This window comes from Haliotis rubra, unplaced genomic scaffold, assembly GCF_003918875.1.
Source record: "Haliotis rubra isolate DU_JTF1 unplaced genomic scaffold, ASM391887v1 Scf1461, whole genome shotgun sequence".
NCBI classification, from domain to species: domain Eukaryota; kingdom Metazoa; phylum Mollusca; class Gastropoda; order Lepetellida; family Haliotidae; genus Haliotis; species Haliotis rubra.
This window is the reverse complement of record NW_025765405.1, coordinates 57,501-72,508: the sequence shown is the minus strand read 5'-3', so window position 1 is coordinate 72,508 and position 15,008 is coordinate 57,501. Positions and strand designations below refer to the sequence as shown.

General features: G+C 43.3%; 1 protein-coding gene across 3 annotated transcripts in view; it reads right to left on the bottom strand.

Annotated features, from left to right (window-relative positions):
- LOC124269663 (hemicentin-2-like) overlaps positions 1-15,008 on the bottom strand; it is a 42,632-nt gene that overhangs the window by 17,176 nt on the left and 10,448 nt on the right. For all 3 annotated transcript variants that reach the window (XM_046704700.1, XM_046704701.1, XM_046704702.1), the window contains exons 2-8: positions 12,470-12,621; positions 8,336-8,671; positions 7,069-7,212; positions 5,978-6,091; positions 3,456-3,719; positions 1,993-2,295; positions 715-1,023 (exon numbers count right to left, since the gene is read on the bottom strand). In XM_046704700.1, coding sequence (XP_046560656.1) covers positions 715-1,023; positions 1,993-2,295; positions 3,456-3,719; positions 5,978-6,091; positions 7,069-7,212; positions 8,336-8,671; positions 12,470-12,557 — 1,558 coding nt within the window. In that variant the 5' untranslated portion in view covers positions 12,558-12,621. The remainder of the gene's footprint in view (positions 1-714; positions 1,024-1,992; positions 2,296-3,455; positions 3,720-5,977; positions 6,092-7,068; positions 7,213-8,335; positions 8,672-12,469; positions 12,622-15,008) is intronic.

Below are 15,008 nucleotides of genomic sequence, written 5' to 3'. Positions count from 1 at the left end.
TAAACTACCATATAAGGAAAACAGACACTATCCATTGTAAGCAGTATGTGTTCTTCAAAGTTGTTTCTTTGTAGTTTATCGTCACACTCAGCAATATTCCACCTATATGGCTCCGGACTGGGCCAGACAATCCAGTGATGTGCATCGATCAGCATGTGCTGATTAGTCGCCTTTTACAAGCATGGGTTACTGAAGATCAATTCTAACCCGGATCTTCACGCATCGCTAAACACTCGAAGAATTACTGACAAACCAGAGGTACGTACATCTGTTGGTTGTGATTGAGCGAGTTTAGTTTTACGCCGCAGTCAGCAATATTACAGCTATATGGTAGCGGTCTGTAAATAACCGAGTCAGGACCAGACAATCCAGTGATCAACAGCATGAGCATCGATCAAAGCAACTGTGATACGATGACATGTGTCGAGTTTAGTTTTACGCCGCAGTCAGCAATATTACAGCTATATGGTAGCGGTCTGTAAATAACCGAGTCAGGACCAGACAATCCAGTGATCAACAGCATGAGCATCGATCAAAGCAACTGTGATATGATGACATGTGTCAACCAAGTCAGCAAGCCTGACCACCCGACCCCGTTATTCGCCTCTTACGACAAGCATGGGTTACTGAAGACAGACTCTTTACGGCTGTGGTATCTTTTATTGTGATGCCCACCCTATGTGATGAGGTCTGTGGCAATTATTGTGCTCCTACCTGACGTGGTGAGGTTGATGCTGTTGGAGTATTCACTGTTCCCAAAGGTGTTGTTGGAGAATATTCTAACGGTGTAGGTTCTACCAGGATAGATGTCCGATATGGTGGCGTACACCAGGTTCTTCCGACCAGGGTCTTCAATTCTGGCTGTCTTCTGTGTCCAGACCCTCCTCTCTCTGTCCAGCGTGGTCTGGTACTGTAGGTGATATTGTTGCCTAGCACCACCGTTGAAGGCCGACGTCCAGCGTACGGTGATGGAGTCGGTCGTCACGTTAGCCTCTTCTAAGTTTTGAACCCTGAACGGCACAGCTTAACAGACAACATATTTACGTAGATATGAAGTCCTCTGACATACAACTTGAATCGAGTGAGTGAGTGAATTTAATTTTACTCCGCTTTTAACAATGTTCCAGCAATATCGAGGCGGGGAACACCAGAAATGGGATTAACACATTTTAACCATGTGGAGAATCGAGTCTTCGGCGTGACGAGCGAACGCTAGGTTTAACCATTAGGCTACCCCACCGCCCCTGCCCTTATCAGACACTAAAGTTGGTGACATTAGATATGTTTTACATATCTTCAGAGGCTCAGGACAAACTAATTTCCGATACACTTCCTTATTAGTGGCATATGTTCCCATGTTTCTGCCCAAACCCGTTTGGCTAACAAATCATTGGTTAATTTGTAAGTCTAATTCGGTTTGAATGTAATTGATTGTTCTCATATGCGCGTCGCGTAAATAGAGATTTCCCTCAGTGATGTTACAGTGAATGTGTGTAGGTAAGGTTTCGAGCAGTTTTAGCAATATTCCAGCAATATTCCAGCAATATGACGGCAGGGAACACCAGCAATTAGTTAACACATTCTACACATGTGGGGAATCGAACACGGCACTTAAGCGTGACAGCCCAGCGCTTGAACCACAAGGGTACCCTGTGATGTTTCAGTGAAGCTGAAGCAGGTATATCTAAGTATGATTGTTACTGTGGGCTACGTGTCGGAATTCAATGTATGGATTTGTAACACGAAAAACTATTTCGGTTCACAGTGACCTTGATGTGACCTTGCTGTGATATTGCTGTGGTATTGCTGTGACCTTGCTTTGATCTTGCTGTTGTATTGCTGAAACTACACTATACCCACTCATTCATAGTTCCAGACCAGGTCTATTAATAGTTTTGGTCTGCTTATCAATTCGTTCATGATTTCTTAAAAACAGCTTCAAAATAAGCTCATTTCAAAATTCGTTATAATTATCAAACCACAAGCTCTTACTTTGAGAACGAAGCCAATAATTTAGAGTTGTCTCCCCTTCTACGTTCATGACCTCCAGGATATATTGGGCGTAGTCGTCGGCGTTTTCTACTGTGACTTTCAGTGATGACCTCAAATTATTGTTGATTATTTCAACGTGGCCAGACTTGTTCTGTATTTGTCTAACGAGACCAGTATCTGGGTCTTTGATCTTCCACGTGTACTGAGGAGGAGGATCGGCGATGACGTTGGCGGTGAATATCGCAGATTCGGACACCCTCTTGGTCAAATTTTGTTGACTGCCTGCTCCCTGTCGTGGCTTACCTGGTAAAAAGAACATTTCCCTTGTTGTCAGTGTGATATAGAGAGAACAACCTCAACAGGTTTCTCCTTGTTGTCAATGTGATGTGATGTCGGGTCCACAAGCCCAGTAGATTTTCCCTTTGTTGTCAAACTGATGCAGACTGGACCAGACAAACAGCATTTTTTCCCTTTTGTGAATGTTATATAGATTGAACAAACCAATAATTATCTTTACGTCAATGAATACCGATTTTGAGCATCTTTTATCAAAGTCTTATAGGCTTAACAAAACAATAAGAAAAAAATACCATTCTGTAAATTTTTGGCGCAAACTACATATCAATACCAATATGTATAACTTTACAGCCACAGTCACCCTTTTCAAAACGTATGAAACGTCTAAAAGTTTTCAACTGATGCAGGTGTCGTCATTATTTTCATATACTCCTGTGGATGGTATGGAGTCGTAATCTGTGAAAGTAGCCTTCAGTAATCTCCTGTAATTCACTATTAGTTCTTAATGTTTCGTGTAAGTAGGCTGTGGACATTCAGGGCCGTAGTTAACTTTTCTTAATAAGGAGGGCACTATCAATGTTAACAGAGTGTTATATCAAACACCTGCCCCCGTCTAACTACGGCCCTGACATTAGGTTGAAGTGTTTATCACGCAACTTCAGATGTCAAGTAAAGCATTCACAGCAATCCCTGATCTCATCCACCGCCTTTATCTTTCCACTCAATCACTCGCTGATTCACTCACTCACTCATCATACCCATCTCCTATTCACCAACAAACTGGTTCACTCACTCACTCACTCCATAACTCATTCACTCACTCACTCATCTCATCCACCGCCTATCCACCCCACAAACCCACTCACCACCCACCCACTCACCACTCACTCACTCACTCCACACATCTCACTCACCACCTATCCACCCACTCACTCACTCACCCACCCACACACACACTCACTCACTCACACACTCACACACACCACTCACCACTCACTCACCTCACTCACTCACTCACTCACTCACTCACACACACACTCACTCACACACTCACTCACACACTCACTCACATTCCTCACTTTATACTCACTCACTCACACTCACATTCCTGTGAACTTTATACTCACTCACTCACTCACTCACATTCCTGTGAACTTTATACTCACACAATACACGCAATGTTTTCGTGACCACCTTTGCTGGCTGAACCTTCGCATTAGTTGCTCGACACAGATAGGTTCCTGTATTCGAACACCTGGCACTGAAGGTGGTTGAGGCCGATGTGCTGGTTGTCGTTTGTGAGATGGATGGTCCACTTATGGTCAGGGTAGCAGTTGGAACACTGCTAACTGTGCAGGTTATGGTCACCCTTTGGTTCTCCTTCACTGTAGTGTTAGTTACAGACATCGCCATACTCGGGTTGTCTAGGTCTGGAGAACAAGAGAAGAAAGTATAACAAATACCCTTATTACGTACTCGTTGGCTTGTGCTGAGCGTCCGGTGAGATCAACCGAGTCAACGAGCCACAAGGAAGGGCTGCTGAAGACGATTCTAATCCCCACATAGGTTACCTGACCACTCGATACCGTGTCTAGCCTCTTACGACAAGCAGGGGCTGCTCAAAGCTATTCTCATCTTCACCTAAGTTAAAAAACCTTGATGCCAAAATCGTTGAAATGGTTACAATTAGTTAAACACAGTGCATGGACCGTCCTCACATTGAGAGGTATTCCCGATACGACCATCCCTGAGTTTAATCTAGAATATACACCGCAGGGTAATCCTGAACCTGTGAAGGTCCGGGTTTGAATGAACCTTCAGGAACCAATGCTTGTCGTAAGAGGCGATTAACGGGATCGGGTGGTCAGGCTCGCTGGCTTGGTTGACACATGTCATCGGTTCCCAGTTGCGCAGATCGATGCTCATGCTGTTGATCACTGGATTGTCTGGTCCAGATTCGATTATTTACAGACCGCCGCCATATAGCTGGAATATTGCTGAGTGCGGCGTAAAACTAAACTCACTCACTCACTACTCTGTTGGACGAATTTCGCCATTATAATGCAGGTTTGTGTACGTGGAACGAATGCATAGCGCAAAAACGCATCTTCGAAACTAAACTGCACGTTTAAGTTTGAAAGTGTCAACTTGCATGAAAATGTCATCGAGAAAAAGTGGTTCGCAATAAGCACGTGCTGTTCTGAGGAATCGTGAGCAGGGACATTGTCTCATAAGGTCGCTCTGATAGACAGAACAAGTATAGATGAACAAGTATCATTCATACTTGAAAACGTTACAAGAACCTGTATCGAAACGTCGTGCTCTTTAATTAAAGAAGTTGTCGTTCATACAAGTATATACCGTTCTATTTGACTTCTAACTTCTAAAATGCCACTCAAAGAAGTCGAAGGTCGTTTTGCTTTTAGATGGTCATTTGCAGTTTGTATCTAAATGAAAGAATATTGTTATGCCGTGACTCAGTGCTGTATAACGAAACATTGCCATTGGACGTCTGGAGGCTGGGGAGTCTTAAACTGCCGTTGCGCGTCACCTCAATGTTCACCAGAGTACCAACAGTTGTTTATGGGATCTATATCAACAGACCAATTCTACGCAAGATCGACCTCGAAGTGGGAGACCTCAGAAAGCCACTGCAGCGGAGGATAGGTACATCCGGGTACTTCATTTGCGGACTCGATCTGCCACAGCAACTGCAGCTACAAGTGCAGTGCCTGGTTCGAGGAAAGTGTTGGCGCAAACTATTCGTAACCGTTTATTAGAAGCCGGACCCTATTTGGGCCCTGCGACGACTGCGTCGACGTCGCCTTGTCCAGTGACGCAATAACGTTCAATTCTGGAATCTACCAAACTGGTGACGTGTATGGTTCAGTAACGAATGACGCTTTCCGATAATGACCGATACTGTAGAAGGATTGCCGTCGCCAAACCTCAATAGCATCAAGCATTTGGGGGATGAACGTTAACCGGCGCCCCATACGTTAGAGCAACTGTCGCGGGCATTGCAAGAGGAATGGGCCAGGATCCCACAAGGTCGAATTCAAAGACTGATTCAGTCCATGCCGAGACAGTGCAGAGAAGTTTTGGAGGGTGATGTGCAAATACACCTAAGGGTTTCTTTTGGGGGAGAGTATATGTTGTTCAATGTATTACCCACTCCAACATGAATTAAGTTAATTCAGTTCTTGTTACCATTTTGTCCACGTTGTCACGAGATTAATATACTCACGCGTCATCCACGCGAAACTCACACGATATTTTCAAGCAAGGTGCAATGTACGTGAGACGGATTGAGTGGCGAGCACCAGCTATTAAAATAACAGTATATTGTCTATTTGGTTACCTATATGTGTTATGTGGTGGAAGAGAGAAGGGGGAGGGGGAGGAGAAGGATTGAGGGGGGAGGAAGGGAGGGAGAGAGGGGAGAGCAGGTATCAGGTGGAGGTAGACGAAGAAGACGGGAAGAGGGAGAGGGTTGTGTGGGGAGGGGTTTAGTAGCTTAGTGGTTAAAGAGATGGCTCGTCACGCCAAAGACCCGGGTTCGATTCCAGAAATGGGTACACTGTGTGAAACCCATTTCATGGTGTCCCCCGCCGCTATTTTGCTGGAATATTGCGGCATAAAAAACATACTCACTCACTAACTCGCTGTATGGTGTAGTCTTACGTACAGTTTATGGTAACGGCAACTGTTCCTGTGGCACTTCCTGTTCCGCTGATCATGGTGTTAGTCGCCGTGCATTTGTATGTCCCTGCATCAGCCCGGACAGCCTTGGGCTTATTCACTGTGAAGGATAATCACATGACAAAAGTTATCACCCACTGACTGAATTAAGTTTTACACTGCTTTGTATTTCAGTTATTTCTCGTCCTGTATTCTGAATATGGGAGAAGCAAGAATCAGGTCGGTCCCAGAAATTTAAATTTATCTGTGAAAACGGGTTTGGTGCTCTCAAACCATAAATCACAAGGAGCGAGAATCTGGGATTAAGTTCCATCCGGGATTCGAACCCATACCATAATCTCAAGCACACAAATCCTGGATGGGACTCAACCCAACAAAAGTACTAGAATCTGTACTTTACTAAGAAAGTGTAATTCCAAATATAACATATGCTACACATTTGATCACTTTCTAAACGGCATTGTGTGATCAGAGAATCTGGGATTAAAACCATCGTACCTTCTGTCACACATGAGTGAACTATCTTTGCACTGAATGACCTTTCACTAGGATAATCGAAAATATCGTCTATAGGAATAATTATGAATGATTATCAATATGAAACTAGTGTCATAGATAATATGTTTCACAAACTTTAGTGACAGAAGAAATGTTTAATTTACTCACACAAAACAGAAAGCTTGATACAGGTTTTTTAATCATGGGCTGCTTCTAAATTATGTTCCGGATGCTTTTTTTAGTAACCCATGAATACACATGTCAACATTCACCCGTCGTGGTAAATATATTCATGATTTCCTTTAGACATATTTTGGCATTTTTGCTCAAAGTTACTTCTCCGATTTTTATCGATAATGGATCGATATTAAGTTAACGATTATCAATCTCTGTGATCTATATCGATAGCCAGTCTTACTTTTAACCCATGTGTAATCAAACAGTATTGAACTTTAATCAAACCTATACTAATTGTTGACAAAGTGAAAGTAGTCCAGTTGACAGTAAGTTTTGGAATACAAAACCAAACATGCGGATTTTACAGGTAGTTGTTTGGACAAATTGAAATTTCCAGCTCACCTGACGTCCCGCTGAGAGTCGATGACCCTTTCATCCACTGAATTGTCGCCGTAGGTACAGCCTGTGCCGCGCACGTCAGTAACAGCTGGCTGCCTTGGTTGACGTCGTAGGTACCGGTGGGGTTAAGAGTCACGGTTGGTTTATCTAAAGATATGAACCCAGAGAGAGAATCAATGAGTGAGTGAGTTTTGTTTTAGGCCGCTTTTAGCAATAGTCCAGCAATAATATCCCCGGCGACTGGGGGTACCGGATATCTGCTTCACACATTGCACCCATGTGGGGCATCGAACCCGGGTCTTCGGCGTGACGAGGGAACGCTTTAACCACGAGACTACCTCACCGAGAGACTCAATGAAGACGCTAGACCTTTTAGCGTCCATCGAGATGAACTCAACAGAGACCTTATGTGCTTCTCGGCCAATTCCAATTCTTTTATTCTAAAAAAACCAACACTTTTGGTGGTACAAGAGCAATATGATTAAACCTTGACAATGCATATACATAAAGGCAAGGTGGCAGAAAGTACAATTATAGTTTTATATCACATATAAGCATTTAGTCTTTTTCACACTTTTCTCAACTAAGTTTAGGTATTTTGCTAAGTTTTGTGATTGTGCAAGATTTTGCTTCAGAAATAGTTTTTCTTATAAGTCATTAGATTAGGGAAAGATAAGTATTTATTGGAAATGTGTTTCTTTCTTTGTTCAGTACAAGCTTGGCATTTAAAAAAATAATGAAATTCATCTGCTACAGCAGGCGATTTACAGAGATTACAGGTTCTGTTTCGCGATCAATGCCATGCCAACGGCCAACTTCAACAGGTAGGTTATGATTACAGGTTCTGTATTTTAAGATGAGTAAATGTACATAAGCCGGCAGGAGGAGATACTTTTCTGAAATCGGAAGATTTTTATTATATCAGTAATAAAAACCTTCAGGGCTATTTTCTATCTCAAATTTCCAACATTGGTAAAATTGAAGTCGTCTTCCCAACCATCACTAATCTATCGACCATGCTAACTTGGACTCGCTGCGTGAAGGGTTAGAATTGGCCTTCAGCTTGTAGTAAGAGGCGACTAACGTGATCGGGTGTTCTCACTCCCTGACATGGTGGGCACATGTCATCATATCCAAATTGCGCAGATCGATGCTCATGCTCTTAGACACTGGATTGTCTGGTCCAGATTCGATTATTCACAGACCGTCGCCATATAGCTAAAATATTGCTGAGTGCACCGTTATTAAACAAACACACATCGTCACTTACATTGTATAGTAACCGTCGTTGTTTCAGTCACATTTCTCGACGAAGATGCTAACTTGCATGTGTACGTCCCTCCCGACGTCTTGGTCACGTGTGCAGGGGCCAGCATCGCCGTTGCAGTTGTTTGAGAGGCGCTTTTTGTCCACGGAGATTTGCTTGCAGGCGAAACGTTGATGTTCCATGTCAAAATTTCGGTCCCTTTAGGATCGTTCCAGCTCAGCCTGGTGGCATTTTCATTCGCCGAGAGTGTATACCTGCATGTTAGACGAATTTCTGTCGTTGAGGCGACTGCGGTGGACGTTGATCCATTGACACTAAGTGTTGCCGCATCAATCTTACCTGAAGAACAAAACCATATCGTAAAGAATATTTACGGAAGACTTTGATTGTTGGTGTGTGTGTGTACGCCCCCCACCCCCCCTCGAATTTATTTTCCCTGACCATTACACCCTAACCTATGGACATGTAATCCCCCTTCCCCAAAATCCTGGATCCGCCCCTGGGGCTTTCTTGGTCATTCGGTTAATTGTTTACTTGAAAGTTCAAGATGCTAAGCGGAAATTCAAGATCTTGAAATTTCAACTTACTTAATATTTTGAAATTTCAAGATATTCAATGTAAAATACTAACGACCCTAAAACGTTTCCGTACAAATCAACAAGTATACCTAAAGTTATTTAGAAAGCTATGTCAAATTGCAGATCAAAAAGAATAACTTAATTGTCAGGAATTAATGACTGCTTCTTTCAATATTTGCAAGACACCATGTGAAGAAACTGTCAACGCGTGGATATGCGTCAACTGGGGAATTAGCTCATGTTAACATGAAGTGTGCGTTGATGAAGACGAAGGCATAGTTGAGTTCAAACTTCTTTAGTTACATGACAAACAAATACACAAGACATAAATGTGGTGAGCGGAGTACCTGCTCAACCCCAGGACGTTTCCTACGAGCAGCATTATCCTGCTCGTGGACGTTCCAACACAGAATACCGGCCTCGTACTCCTTCACTGTCTAGATGTGAGCATACTAAGTATATATATATACAGTTTTTGACAACAATGGACAGGCGATGACTCATCAATGGACAGACAGAAAAACAATAGCACTTCCTTGACCAGTTGATGTGATGGCAGACACGGCCAAAGGGGATTACCGATGAAGGTTACAAATGTCTTATACAATAATTAATGGGCTGACAAGTCAATGTACAATGCGGTAGTGATAAGGATGTACAGTAGTGATTAAGATTACAGGTTAGCATCATATATGTTTTACAATAAAGTCTCACATGTCTTGACAACATAGTTTTGGACTTTTTAAATATTTGGACGATGGCTGTCCTGAATTAGTCACTATAACAAAAGCAAGACTGTCATGTTTTACACCTTCATGATGCTGAGGGCCGGTGGGGTAGGGTAGTGGTTAACGCTGAAGGCCCGGGTTCGATTTCCCACATGGACACAATGTATGAGACCATTTACGGTGTCCCCCGGCGAATATTGCTAAAAGCGACGAAAAACCCAACTCACTCGCGATGTTGAGGGTGAACATATATATACGCTCAGAGGTAAAAGTGATGTGACGCGATTTTCTTCATTGCTAATCGTGTGAACGGATTTGAATATTTGGATTTGAACCAGAGAAATAGTTTGTTAAAATGATCGAAGAAACCCAACCAACCCGTTATTCGAATTCCACGAAATTTGCAAGAACATTTACGGTCGATAAAATGGCCATCCATGCTCACAAGGCCAAACAACCAGGCGCTTACACTAACCACTCAGTGCTGGGCTAGGGGCGGTGGGGTAGCATAGTGGTTAAGTCGTCCGCTCGTCACGCCGATGACCCGGGTTTGATTCACCAAATAGCTGCAATATGTAAAGCCTATTTCTGGTGTTCCCCGCCGCGATATTGCTAGAATATTGCTAAAAGCAGCGTAAAACCATACTCACTCACACAGTGCTGGCTTAAGTATTGCAGAAGTCTGAAAACACCGTGCACATCGTTCTGGAAAAGGTTCGGCATGTCAATCTGGTGGAAAACGACACTTGGAGAGCTATAGGTCCGTTTCAGTTTGGTAGTGGTGAGTGTGGACCTGTGCATAGTTGAAGTTAAGCAACGTTGGACGCTGAGAGTCCTTGGATGGGTGACCGTGTTTGGCAGCTTGACTCCTGAGACGTACTAGGACATCAGTTGTGTCCCACAAAGCAGCACATGTGATACATGTGGTCTCACCTTAGGCAAGTGAGCCTGTACAAAATTGTCTCTGTTCACCCAGCAGAAAATGGGTACCCGCTGGGATAAGCCATCTGACTATCAACCTTCTCGCGCTTCACAGACAGCTTGGGTTACCCGAGGTAAAAAAAATCCGATTGTTAGCGCTATATACATTCACTTAGTGAATGGGACCGCCACCGTGGTGTAGTGGTTAGAGCGTCCGCCCGGAGAGAGGAAGGTCGCGGGTTCGATCCCCGACCGCGTCATACCAAAAGATGTTAAAATATGGTACTTGTTGGTCCCTGCCTGGCGCTCGGCATTAATGGGTACAACAAGGACTGGTCGGCTGGGAGTCAGCATAATGTGTCTGAGTGGGGTATTCATGCTTCACTGCGGCATGGTATCTCAGTGGGCTAGCACTATAAAACCAGCTTGCTAATACAAGCAGCCGAACCTACACATACACACGCATGCACGTTGTCATAAGAGCGAAATATTCTCAAGCAAGACGTTAAACCCAATTTCACCTCACCTCACTTAGTGAATGGAGTATAGCGCATTAGGAATGCTCGTCCATTCAGCGTTCACAAAACACCATTTGGCACGTATTGCAACGTTTTCAGCAAACAATTAAGTTACAGACAAAGTTACAGGCCGCCCGATAGTAACGACTCCACGTTAAGACCGATGGATGTGAACCACGCACCTTGGACACTGGCTCCAGAAACACTTACACCCCTACCGGGCAGCAGAGGTGTATCTGCGACGACATCTTCGGCATCCAGCAACCAATTCAGACGAAGAACATCAGCGTCTTCAAGTTGTACAGCAGTGTCTTAGTCAGAACAAAGTTAATGTGATGCCTTGGGCCACACGATCCCCTTATTTGTCACCCGATGAACCATCCGAAACTCCATTAACGCTGCAGGAACTACGCCATATTGTCCGCCCCTAGGATTTTCATCGAGGTTCAGTGGCCTTAGTCAGACGAAGGTGCCAGGTATACGTCAATGCAAAGTTGATACACTCGCTACTAGAGAGTGAGTGAGTTTAGTTCTACGCCGCACTCAGCAATATTCCACCTATATGGCGGTGGTCTGTAAATAATCGAGTCTGGACCAGACAATCCAGTGATCAACAACATGAGCATCGATGTACGCAAGTGGGATACGATGACATGTGCCAACCAAGTCAGCGAGCCTGACCACCCAATCCCGTTAGTCGCCTCTTACAACAATCATGGGTGACTGAATTTCAATTCTAACCCAGACCTTCACGGGGGAGACAAACACAGGTTGCTGAAGATCAATTCCAACTTGGATCTTCACGGGGGAGACAAGAATGGGTTATTGAAGATCCATTCTAACCCGGATCTTCGCGGTGGAGACAGGCATGGGTTATTGAAGAACAATTCTTACCCGGATCTTCACGGTGAGGTGAGGTGAGGTGAAATTGGGTTTAACGTCGTTCTTGAGAATATTTCGCTCATATGACGACTTGCATGCGTGTGTATGTGTATGTGCGGCTGCTTGTACTAGCCCAGACTTATGCTGGTTTTTTAGTGCTAGCCCACTGAGATACCATACCGCAGTGAAGCATGAATACCTCACTCAGACACATTATACTGACTCCGAGCCGACCAGTCCTTGTTGTACCCATTAATGCCGAGCGCCAGGCAGGGACTGGATCTTCACGGGGGAGACAGGCATGGGTTATTGAAGAACAATTCTAACCCGGATCTTCACGGGGGAGATAAGAATGGGTTATTGAAGAACAATTTTAACCCGGATCTTCACGGGGGAGATAAGCATGGGTTATTGAAGAACAATTTTAACCCGGATCTTCACGGGGGAGATAAGCATGGGTTATTGAAGAAAAATTCTAACCCGGATCGTCTCGGGTCTGACAAGACATACCTGGTACGAGGATAGTTGTAAGCAGCCAGACCCATGTCCAGTACGCCATCTTGAGCGACCTTGGTGTCAAGAGTCTAAGTGTTGTCATCCTGGTCTTCCGCTGTTAGCACCTTCTTCCTCCTCCTGACGAGCTTGTGTGGATGTGAAACCAGCTGAAGCGGAAGAAGAGATGGAAGTTGGTGCGTGTGTTGTAGGAGGGGCAGAGACGCCGTCAGATGAAATATGTTACATAGCTCTCACGAATTGTGTTTGTTCGTTGTTTAACGCCGAACTCAGCAATATTCCAGCTATATGGCGGCGGTCTGTAAATAATCATGGAAGAAATGGCTCCAGAAATACACTGCGAAAGAAATGGAAATTTGGCGGCCAAATGATATGCACATTTCAACTGTTGGTCATATGCCCCAAAATACAGGTTCGATCTTCCACGTGTGTAAAACACGCTTCCTCCCTCCCTCACTCACTAGTGTTGCTATTATTGAGTGAGTGAGTGAGTGAGTTTAGTTTTACGCCACACTCAGCAATATTCCACCTATATGGCGGCAGTCTGTAAATAATCGAGTCTGGACCAGACAATCCAGTGATCTACAGCATGAGCATCGATCTACGCAAATGGGATACGATGACATGTGTCAACCAAGTCAGCGAGCCTGACCACCCGATCGCGTTAGTTGCCTCTAACGACATGTGTGTGTGCCTGTTTGGTGTATCGTTTGTCGGTTGAAGTACGTGTTTTTGAGATGGCTTGGTCAGAGAGCCTATGCATGTGTATGTGCGTGTGCGTGTTTGGTGTGTTGTATTGTGTGTCGGTCGGTGGATGTGTGTGTGCTTGTGCGGACGTTGCGTGCTCAAGTCGGATGCGTGGGGCTTGTGTTTGAGGTTTAAATGTTTCGTGATTCGAATGTTTTTGGTTGGAACAGTGAGGTTGAGTATGTTGTTCTGTGTGTTCTGGGTTCAACCGCCTTCTCACTGATTCCTAGCTCATTCGAAAGACCAGAATGTTTCGCTGTGGACCGGTAACATTTGGACCAGTGAGTGTTAGAAAAATCAACGTATAAGCTGTCAAAACCACCTGGGGGGCGGTGAAGTGTGCGAACAGTTTTAACCTTTGAAGGACGGTATGCTAGATTTGATACGAACACGGATATTGCAAACTGACGAATATAACGAACTGTATTTTGTGTCCCAGTTAATTGGTGTATATTTTATTCAAAATACATACAACTAACAACGGTTATAACTATATATGGTTAAAGTAAATAAATTTAGTTATTTATTTCTAGTTTTATTCTTGTATGTATTATACACATCCTCTTTAAAGATCTTGTAAATTCACTCAACAATTCCCTGTTGTCAATGTTTTATATTGTAAATATGAAATACGTAACTTCTGGGAGAGGGCGTTCCTGAGTTGGATTACTTGTGCCCAATCCATTTCATCCTTGAATAAAATATGGTTAAAACAAAACAACGAAATGTATTTTTGTCCCGGTCAATTGGTGTTTTTTTTATTCAAAATACATATATTATATTTTATTCAAAATACATATATTAAACTACGGCTATAACGATATAAGGTCAAAGTAAAGAAATAGCGTTAAACCTTGAAGGTCATCAAACTACGTTTATAACGAATATTGTTGTAGCAAACTGGTGAATATAACGAACTGTCTTTTTTGTCCCGGTCAGTTGGTGCATATTTTATTCAAAATGTATATAACTAACTACAGTTATACCGATATACGGTCAAAGTAAATAAATAGCGTTAAACCTTGAAGGTCATTAAACTACGTTTATAACGAATATTGTTGTAGCAAACTGGTGAATATAACGAACTGTCTTTTTTGTCCCGGTCAGTTGGTGCATATTTTATTCAAAATGTATATAACTAACTACGGTTATACCGATATACGGTCAAAGTAAATAAATAGCGTTAAACCTTGAAGGTAATTAAACTACGTTTATAACGAATATTGTTGTAGCAAACTGGTGAATAAAACGAACTGTATTTTTTGTCCCGGTCAATTGGTGCATATTTTATTCAAAATACATATATTAAACTTCGGTTAACACGAGCGCCAATTAGTGGTCGTTTGAGTTCACTATAACCGTGGTTTACCGTTCACGTCAAAAGGATCGAGACGAGTGACTTCAAATACAAATACTGCTCAAACAAAGAAATCGCTGCAACGAGACCGGAAGTTCCGTGCTGTCGAATCATGGGAGCATGACCAGCTTCCGGAATGAAGCATTACCCGGAACACTGAACAATAAGTGATGTCAAGACCGTTAGAATAAATTGGCATGTGTTTTCCTCAGAAATATCTACCGCACAAACCTATATATTTACACCACACCCAACCGTTGTATGCATATGTATTGAGCGAAATGATAAAAATATTGACAGTTTTGTTGTAACGATGGTAACATTTGTAAATGTAAATGTACATGCACCTCCTTATTGCACTTCCTCACTAGTTCTCTGTATAGAGACAGATATAAAGGGTTAAACACGCATGCGTTCTCGAGCATAACGTGT